General features: G+C 39.0%; 1 protein-coding gene across 1 annotated transcript in view; it reads left to right on the top strand.

Moving 5' to 3' along the window:
* Positions 1-9,757, top strand: part of LOC125873958 (MDIS1-interacting receptor like kinase 2-like) — a 13,940-nt gene extending 4,183 nt beyond the window's left edge. The window contains exons 3-5 of the mRNA XM_049554776.1: positions 8,688-9,178; positions 9,230-9,335; positions 9,480-9,757. Coding sequence (XP_049410733.1) covers positions 8,688-9,178; positions 9,230-9,335; positions 9,480-9,757 — 875 coding nt within the window. The remainder of the gene's footprint in view (positions 1-8,687; positions 9,179-9,229; positions 9,336-9,479) is intronic.
* The last annotated feature ends 1,028 nt before the right edge of the window (positions 9,758-10,785 follow it).

Below are 10,785 nucleotides of genomic sequence, written 5' to 3'. Positions count from 1 at the left end.
ATAATACCTAGGAACATGTATGAAAAAGTGGGGAATGAAGGTAACGGGAAGGATTGGCTTCCTTGGCGCTCTAAGAGGCGTGGGACGCCAGCCCTCAACTTCAAAGGGGATTGCTGGGCACTCTGCCAGGCACCAGCCCTCATCTTCAAAGGGGACTGCTGGGCACTCTGCACTCTGCACTCTGCCAGGCGCCAGCCCTCAACTTCAAAGATTTCAGCCCCAATCACTTAGAAACATAAAACCCCTCAACATACAATAGATTCAACTCAAGAACACAACCGGAAACATATCCCTCATCAACAAGAACTTGAATAACACAACCAACAACTTCAACAACCAAAATAAATCTTTTCTTGGAATTAAAAACGAGTTGGTGTGTGGGGTTATGAACCAACCAACACTAAGGATCATAAAATACCTCAACATACAAGAGATTCCACTAAAAAACACAACCAAATCCTGTCCCAAATCAGCAAGAACTTCAATAACACAATCAACAACATCAACAACACAACTAACAATAGCTTCAACAACAATTCCAATCTTTTCTCAAATCATAAAAATGAGCTTGGTGTGTGGGGGAAAGGATCAACCCATACAAAGAACTCACATACCTTGATAGGGATCACCCCGACGAAAATCCACGATGATCTTGACGAATCTTTGCTTGATCTTCCCTTTCTCCTCTTCTTCTCCTCTTCTTCTCTTCTTCTTCTCTTCTTCACTCTCAAGAACCCTAACTCTTTCTCTTTTAAAATGGGATAAATATGATCCAAAATCAGCCTAACACCCAATATAATCCCAAAAGAAATGGCTAGGGAAAGGACCAAAATGCCCTTAAAATTTCCGGACGGATTCACTGCCAACTGCCCAACTTTCAACAGGCATAACTCGCTCATACGAACTCGAAATTAAGCAAACTCAGTGGCGTTGGAATTATCATTCCACAAGCTTCATAACCATAACTGGAACTACTCCTAACTCATCCTGATCTAGGAGTTACGACTGCTCAAAGTTGGCCAAAAACTCACTGATTTCCACACTTAGCCAAATTTTCCAGATTCTGAACTTTTTCCAAAAGTGACTACTTCCAATATCAAGCTTCTTCATATTCATTTTAAATTGTCGGATGTTACAATATATCCCCCTTGGGAACATTCGTCCTCGAATGAGGTTACTCTTACAAGGCTAAGGGTGTAACGTCAATTCAAACACCCAACAAGCAATCATGCAACAACAACAACAACAACAACAACAACATGCCCACTATAGTTTAAAGAGCACTAAGAAGGAAATTAATACCTTGATATGCGGATTCAAAGAGATATGGATATCTCTTCTTCATGTCTTCTTCGGCTTCTCAAGTAGCTTCCTCAACAAATTGGTTCCTCCAAAGGACCTTGACTGAGGCTACATCCTTTGTTCTCAACCTATGAACTTGCCGATCTAAAATTTGAACAGGAATCTCCTTATAAGATAAGTTATCCTTGATCCTAATACTTTTAGTTGGCAGGATCAATGAAGGATCGCCTATGCACTTCTTCAACATGGAGATGTGAAATACCGAATGGACTGCTGCTAGCTCCTGTGGTAGCTCCAACTCATAAACTACATTGCCAACTCTCTTGACTATGTGATAAGGTCCAATATATCGGGGACTAAGTTTCCCCTTCTTACCAAACCTCATAACGCCTTTCATGGGTGAAACCTTCAAATATACCCAATCGTCTATTTCAAATTCTAACGCCCTTCTCCTAACATCGGTGTAGGATTTCTGACGACTCTGTGCCGTTTTCAACCTCTCTTGAATCACTTTCACCTTCTCCATAGCTTGGTGAACTAAATCTGGTCCTATCAACTGTGCTTCACCAACTTCAAACCATCCAATAGGAGATCTACATCTTCTCCCATAAAGAGCTTCATATGGAGCCATCTGGATGCTAGAGTGATAACTGTTGTTGTAGGCAAACTCAATGAGAGGTAGGTGATCATCCCAACTCCCTTTGAAATCGATTACACAAGCCCTCAACATATCCTCTAAGGTCTGAATAGTGCGCTCTGCTTGCCCATCAGTCTGAGGGTGAAAGGCAGTACTTAAGTTCACCTTTGAACCCAAGCCCTTCTGAAAAGATTTCCAGAACTGTGCAGTAAACTGTGCACCTCTATCTGAAATAATGGAGATTGGGACTCCATGAAGTCTCACTATCTCTTGAACATACAACTTGGCATAATCTTCTGCTGTATTGGTAGTCTTTACCGGTAGAAAATGAGCTGACTTTGTCATTCGGTCGACAATTACCCAAATAGAATCATGCTGTCTGCGAGACCTTGGCAACCCTGTGATGAAATCCATATTGATCATCTCCCACTTCCACTCTGGAAGTTCTATCCTCTGAGCCAAACCACCGGGCCTTTGGTGCTCAACTTTCACTTGTTGGCAATTTGGACACTTAGCAACAAACTCAGCAATGCCCTTCTTCATGCCATTCCACCAATAAACTTCACGCAAATCACGATACATCTTGGTGGAACCCAGATGAATAGAATATCTGGAGCTGTGAGCTTCCTCCATAATCCTCTCTTGGAGTCCATCTACCATAGGTATGCACAATCTACCTTGAAATCTCATAACACCATCTCCCCCTTGTTCAAAAGCTAATACTCTTTGCTTTTGAACATTTGCCTTCAACTCAAGCAAAATGGGATCTTGATCTTGCTTCTCTTTCACTTCTGACATTAATGATAACTCGGCCCTGCTCGTCACCGCTATTCCTCCTTCTGCGGAATCTGTAAATCTGACTCCCAGGCATGCCAGTCTGTGCACATGTTTTGCTAACTCTCTCCTTCCTTCTTCAATATGGGCGGTGCTACCCATAGACAACCTGCTCAAAGAATCAGCAACAACATTAGCCTTACCTGGGTGGTAAAGAATACTCAGGTCATAATCCTTGAGTTACTCTAACCACCTCCTCTGTCTGAGATTAAGCTCTCTCTGAGTAAGCACATATTGAAGGCTCTTGTGATCAGTGAATATGTCGACATGCACACCATACAAGTAATGAAGCCATATCTTCAAAGCAAATACTACAACAGCTAGCTCTAAGTCATGGGTTGAGTAGTTCTTCTCATGAACCTTCAACTGTCTGGAGGCATAAACTATAACTTTGCCATTCTGCATTAAGACACAACCCAAACCAACTCTAGATGCATCACAATACACCACAAAACCTTGAGTACCTTCTAGTAGCGTCAAAACTGGAGTTGTAATCAATCTCTTTTTCAATTCCTGAAAGCTTTTCTCACAAGCTTCAGACCATTGAAATTTCACTGTCTTCTGAGTCAACTTGGTCAAAGGAGATGCAATAGTCGAGAACCCTTCAACAAACCTCCTATAATAGCCAACCAAACCCAAGAAACTCCTAATTTCAGTTGGAGATGTGGGTCTAGGCCAATTCTGCACTGCCTCAATTTTCCGAGTATCAACTTTAATTCCATCACCGGACACAATGTGGCCTAGGAGCGCCACAGACTTAAGCCAAAACTCACACTTAGAGAACTTGACATACAACTCCTTGTCTTTCAAAGTCTGAAGAACTGTTCTGAGATGACTAGCATGATCTTCTTCATTCCTTGAATAGACTAGTATGTCATCAATGAAGACAATAACAAACATATGTAAATAAGGTTTGAAGACTCTATTCATCAAGTCAATGAAAGCTGCCGGTGCATTGGTCAAACCAAAGGACATGACCAAAAACTCATCTGGTGATATCACATTCTCTTACTCTTAACTGGTGATAGCCTGATCTGAGGTCAATCTTTGAAAAACAGGTGGCACCCTGTAGCTGATCGAAAAGATCATTAATCCTCGGAAGAGGGTACTTGTTCTTGATGGTAACCTTATTCAACTGGTGGTAGTCTATACACATTCTAAGGGAACCATCTTTCTTTCTCACAAACAAGACCGGAGCGCCCCAAGGCGAGACACTTGGTCGAATGAAACCCTTATTTAGGAGATCTTTCAACTGCTTTTTCAACTCTTTCAACTCTGGTGGTGCCATTCTATATGGCGGAATAGAGATAGGACGAGTATCTGGAATGAGATCTATGCCGAAATCTATTTCTCTCTCAGGAGGAATTCCGGGTAGATCATCAGGAAAAACTTCTGGAAACTCTCTTACTATAGGAACTGACTGGAAATGAGGTATCTCAACACTAGAGTCATGAACTCGGACTAAGTGATAGATACAACCCTTCGAAACGAACTTTTTTGTTTTGCCTTAAGGTACGAAATGAAACGACCCTTAGGCACTGCTGAACTACTACTCCACTCTAAGACTGGCTCATTCGGAAACTGAAACTTGACCACTCGAGTTCTACAATCTAATGATGCATAACAGGCATGAAGCCAATCCATACCTAGAATGATATCAAAATCTACCATGTCTAACTCAACCAAATCATTCATAGTACTGTTGTGATTGATAGAAACAGGACAATCACAATAACCTCTTTCTGCTAGAATAGACTCCCCAACAGGTGTAGAAACACAAAAGGGTTCACAAAGTCTTTCAGGAAGAACCTCAAACTTATTTGCAACATAAGGAGTTACAAAAGATAAACCTGCTCCTGGATCTAGCAAAGCATACACATCAAAAACGAAGACCTTGATCATACCAGTGACAATATTTGGAGAATTCTCTTGCTCATGGTGACTGGTGATTGCATAAAGGCGGTTTGCTCCTCCACCTACACTAGAAGTAGCTCCTCTAGGTGTCGTCTTGTCTGGTGGAACAACTGAAGAAGATTGTGCTTTATTGCCTCCATTACCCTGCCTATTCTTTGGACACTCTCGCATGAAATGTCCATTCTGACCACACTTGAAACAACCAATGGAGCCCTCTCGACAAATACCTGAGTGGTTCCTACCACACTTGGCGCAGGCAGGAGGCTTACTACTCCCTTGCGCCACACTACCCGAAGACTGTGCTGGTCTAGCCCTGAAGTCCTTCGAATTCTGGCCATAAAATTCACCTCTATATCTCCTGCAAATGATGGAGCAGGTCCTTTTTTACTTTGCTGAAAGGATGGACGGTTTAAATTACCTTTCTGCTGCCCGGCCTCATTACCAGTCTTGACTCTCTTACTTCTGAACTCTTCCCTGTCCCTCAGCTTCTCTTCCTCAACCTGCTGCACATAGACCATGAACCTTGATATGTCCATGTCCCCGATAAGCATTGTAGCCCTGCCTTCCTTACTTGACAACCGAGACAGCCCAGCAACAAACAAACTCATTCTATTCCTCATGTCCGCAACCATCTCCGAAGCATAGCGGGATAGTTGTGTGAACTTCAGACTGTACTCTTGAACACTCAAAGACTCCTGCTTAAGTGTAAGGAACTCACGTACCTTGGCCTCTCTCAATTCTCGAGGAAAGAAATGCCCCAAGAAAACTTTCTCAAAACCGGCCCAACTTACAGGTGGTGCATCATTAGCTCTGCCCCCTTTCCACTGGTCAAACCATGTTCTAGCAACATCCTTCAGCTGATACACAGCTAGTTCAACCCGCTCAGTATCTGCCACATGCATCACATCAAAAATCTTCTTCAACTCCTCAATGAAATCCTCTGGATCCTCAGTGGTGCTTGAACCCATGAAACTCGGAGGATTCATCCCCAAGAACTCATAAATTCTTGAAATGTCAGCTCCTTCATGTCGAGCTCCCCTTTGCTGACCCATCTGATTAGCTACAACTTGACTCAACATCCTAATTGCCTCCCTGAACTCGGCATTAGAAACATCCCCTTGATCTTGCACTCCCGGTGCATAGGGTAACTGTTGCTCAATAACATAACGTCTAGGAAGACACCCTCTACCAACTCTTCGTGGGGGTATGACTATCTGAAACACGCGCAAGCACGGATTAGAAAGAAACTTTTTAGAGATAAACTCTAACGCATGAAATGAGTGTGAAAGAAATGAGAAATCTTCCTAAATGTTGCAGCCTCCCAATTATAGATGTGGTGCGCTTCACACCGATAACTAGGACTCTACAGACACGGCTTCATAGACTCCCTAGGACTCTTGAACTATGTGCTCTGATACCAAGTTTGTCGCGCCCCGAGCCTACACCCTGGGCGGGACCGGCATCCATAGACCATTTCTGGCCCCAAGCGAACCCTTGGCCTGGCTTTCTTAACTCAGCGGAAACCTAACCCAACAAAATAACTCAATGCAATGCAATATTACAAAACAATTTAACTTATAAAATATGGCCATAAAGGCAACTCGAATCTCAAAATAGAATATTTACATATTACTACTTATTAGAAGTGAGAGTTGAGGTGTACCAACAATGCACTATTAAATTGTACAAAAGGGATCATGAATTGTACTATATATGTTTGGCCTACTTTATTGTTGAATCAACACGTGGATTGCATGTGTTTCAATATTTTAGATACAAATAATTCCCTACAATTTTCAANGATTCCCTGCCAATTGCCCAACTTTCAACGGGCATAACTCGCTCATACGAACTCAAAATTGAGCAAACTCAGTGGCGTTGGAAAGATCATTCCACAAGCTTCACAACCATAACTGGAACTACTCCTAACTCATCCTGAGCTAGGATTTACGACTGCTCAAAGTTGGCCAAAAACTCACTGATTTCCACACCTGGCTAAATTTGCCAGATTCTGAACTTTTTCCAAAAGTGACTACTTCCAATTTCAAGTTTTTCATATTCATTTTAAATTGTCGGATGTTACATTAGATCCGTCATGTGAAATAAGGTAAGTAAATATAATAAAGGATAAATTTAGTCAATGAATTAAATTTTCAGAAAATTTTGATTTAATTTATTGGTGTCGGTAATTCTAACACAGGGGGTTAAATAAGATGTAGTGGTAGATTTTGAAATTAAATCGAGGAGTGCAATTACAGAATTTTAGTGGAATAATTTGTAATTTATTGCGATATGGTTAATTCGTTCATTTGAGAATTATTATCGTAATTGGAAGCCTCTATTAAATATTTCTACGGTCCCTACTATGCCTGATTAATTGACCAAGTTTGAAAAGAAGGACAAATTAATTTTATTGTTGATCTTCTTTAAAGGATGGATTATTTGAGACTTAAATATTGAGTTAGTGACAAAAACTTTTGGCCTAAAATGGATGAAAACGTTTTTTTATAACAAAAACGTTTGGCCTTAAATGGATGAAAACGTTTTTGTATTAATCTCAATTTATTCTCATGATCCTCTTGATTGCTCATTAAGCGTGAAATTTATTTGGACGTTTTTCCTATTCATTCTTGAGTTGGAAAACTAGTATAAATAGGCTGGATGTGGCATGAAAGAAATTATCCTTTAAAACAAGTAATACTTGCCCACACAAGTAACTTGGAAGTAACAATCAATCAGGAAATAGGAGAAGATCGTAGCTCTGGATCCTTGGCATCTGGACGACTTTTGTAGAAGTTTCAACAGGTTAGTCTTCTTCTAAATTCGTTTATGTTGTATTGTTTAGTCTATATGTAAGATTTGTGATCTTGAATATAGCTTCCGTTGTGCATATTCTAACAATTGGTATCACGAGTCTTCTTACATATACTAAACAATGTAATAAGATAATTCATGATTGATTGCATGTCTATATCATGATGCGTTACTGTTTAATATATGAATTCGTTGTATCATAAATAAGTTATTTTCTGTTTATGAATTCATTATTTGATGTTCTGTTCAATGATGAGATTGAAATAAATCACTGTTTATAATTCAAGTTTAAAAACAAAATGTTTCATGTATTGTTGATAATTGTTCATTATTCAGATCTTGTAAAACGAATTCATGTTTCATGTTCATTGAATTAATAGTTTTAGAGTAAGGTTCTTAAATATTGTCTGGATTCTAAATATTTAACGTACTGTGAAATTTTTAAAGAAAACGGACAGCATGCCATGCCTGGCAAGTCTTTTTTTTTTTCTGACGAACTTCGATTGGCCTCAAATTTGGTTGGTTGATTGGAAACGGCCCAGTGAGCAATACTCACTGTTCTACTGTGACCAAGGGCCTTTTTTGGCCATTCGGAGTCGTTTTGATGGGTTTTGGCCATTTTTCTGTTTACGAAACATTAAAAAATAAATAAATAATTGTTTTTAGTAATCCAGTGGCGTAAGGGTTCATCCTTAAAACTTATAAATGTATTTTACAGTAAATATATGAGTTTATATGTTGACTTAAGTCCTCTTCCTCATCGGATAAACTTGTATATTTTGACATTGTTTTGGTACATCTTTTGTTTTGATGACTTGTTTAAAACTTTCCAACTAAGTTACATGTTGAAACAATGAACAAGAGACATAAGCTATATCCATATATACCTTATTATACTTAACATAATACTCTCTAACTGAGTTGGACTTGTTTTGTTGAATTGGTACTATATTTAAACATGCTCATATATTTGCTTGAATAGTTAAGTTTCCCAATCGAATCTAACTGTTTTTACGCATGATTATGTGAGTCTTGTTGTGTTTTTTTTAAACAATATATCATGTATGCTTAATGATCTATTTTATCTCTCTCAGATTAACTATGTCTCACTTCAAACCCCTGTCCTCAATCTTGAATCAAAATAAACTTGAGGGTCCAAACTATGTTGATTGGAAATGAAATTTAGATATTGTCCTAACTTCTGAGGGTTATAAATTTGTATTGGTTGAGGATTATCCTATCAAATCAGCAGATCCTACTGATGAGGAAGTCCAAGCCTATGACAAATGGGTTAAGGTTGATGAGATGGCAAGATGCTACATTCTTGCCTCAATGGCGAATGTCTTGCAGTATCAGCATCAGTCTATGACATCTGCTTATGATATACTCGCATCTCTTAAGGAGATGTTTGGTGAGCAGAATCGTGCTGCAAAACAGACTGCCATGAAAGCCCTTTTGACCACAAAAATGGCTGAAGGATCTTCTATCAGAGAACATGTGCTGAAGTTGATGAATTACTTGAATGAGCTGGAGATACTTGGTGCTGAGATTGATAAGGAATCTCAAGTTGAGATGATCCTTCAGACTTTGCCGGACAGTTTTCAACAGTTTCGCTTGAACTATAATATGAATAAGATGGACATGTCTTTAGCGAAATTGTTAAATGAGTTGCAAGCGGCGGAGACTATAATTAAGTAGCAAGCTCCTACGGCATTCTTGGTTGACCAGGCTGGGCCGTCTTCTTCAAAACCAGCAAAATTCCAAAAGAAAAAGAAAAAGCCCCGCAAGGCTGTGACACCCGGAGGTGCTAAGGATGGTGTGGCTAAGCCGAAAGGTAAGTGCTTTCATTGTAAGCAGCATGGACACTATAAAAAGCAATGCCCTGACTTTCAGGCTAAGATGAAAAACAAAGGTAACTCTTTTTTAAATGTCGTTGAAACCTATTTAGCGGCTGTTTCTACCCAATTATAAGTTGTAGAATCTGGAGCCACTGATCATATCTGCACTTCTTTGCAGGGGTTTCAAGAAACACGGCGGCTAAATAAGGATGAAATTAGTGTTTTTCAAGCATATGGGGAGCCAGCACCTGCCTTAGCTGTTGGAATAATTTCGTTTTCATTTAGTAGTTCCAGACTTTTAGTATTGAATAATGTTTTATATGTTCCTTCTATAAGAAGGAATTTATTGTCTGTTTCTAAACTAATGGATGATGGTTATGATATTCACTATGCGAATAACTCTGCTGTTATTAAGTAAAATAAATTTTTTATCCTTAGTGCTCCCAAAATACATGATTTATTTGTGTTTAAAATTTTCCATAACTTGCTTCAACAAACTGCACTAAATAACATTGTTGTTTCGAATAAAAGAAAACATATTTCTCAATTGAGTCTAACTTATTTATGGCACTTACGTCTATGTCATATTAATATAAATAGGATTTCATGGTTGGTTACAGATGGACCTTTGAGTTCATTGAAAGTGGAGGCACTACCAACCTGTGAATCTTGTTTAGAAGGTAAAATGACAAAGAGACCTTTCCCTTCTAAAGGAAACAGAGCCAGTAAGAAGTTAGAATTAATTCATTCTGATTTGTGCGGCCCAATGAATATACAAGCAAGAGGTGGTTTTGAGTATTTTGTGACTTTCACAGATGATTACTCCAAATATGGATACATTTATTTGTTGCGACGTAAATCTGAATGCTTTGAAAAATTCAAAGAATTTAAGATTGAAACGGAAAAGCGACATGATAAACATATCCAAACATTACGATCTGATCGTGGTGGTGAATACCTTTCTGCAAGATTCATTAAGTACTTATCAGAATCAGGAATTACTTCTCAATATTCTGCCCCAGGAACACCTCAACAAAACGGTGTGGCAGAATGTAGAAATAGAACTCTTTTGGAAATGGTTAGATCAATGTTAAGTTATTCTGATTTGTCTTTTATCTTTTGGGGATATGCCTTAGAAACTGCGAATTATATTATGAATTTGGTTCCTTCAAAATCTGTACCTTTAACCCATCCGAATTGTGGAATGGGCGAAAGCCTAGCCTACGGCATATTCAAGTTTGGGGTTGTCCAACTCATGTGCTAAATGGAAAAACATATAAGTTGGAATCTAGAACAGAAATATGCATTTTTATTGGATATCCAAAAGGCACTAAAGGAGGTTTATTTTACTGTCCTAAGGTTCAAAAGGTAATTGTCTCAACAAATGCCAAGTTTCTAGAACAGGACTATTTAATAAACCATGTTCCTAGAAGTAAACTTGTATTA

The sequence above is a fragment of the Solanum stenotomum genome, chromosome 8, assembly GCF_019186545.1.
Source record: "Solanum stenotomum isolate F172 chromosome 8, ASM1918654v1, whole genome shotgun sequence".
Classification (NCBI taxonomy): Eukaryota; Viridiplantae; Streptophyta; class Magnoliopsida; order Solanales; family Solanaceae; genus Solanum; species Solanum stenotomum.
This window is presented reverse-complemented; position numbering and strand designations above follow the sequence as displayed.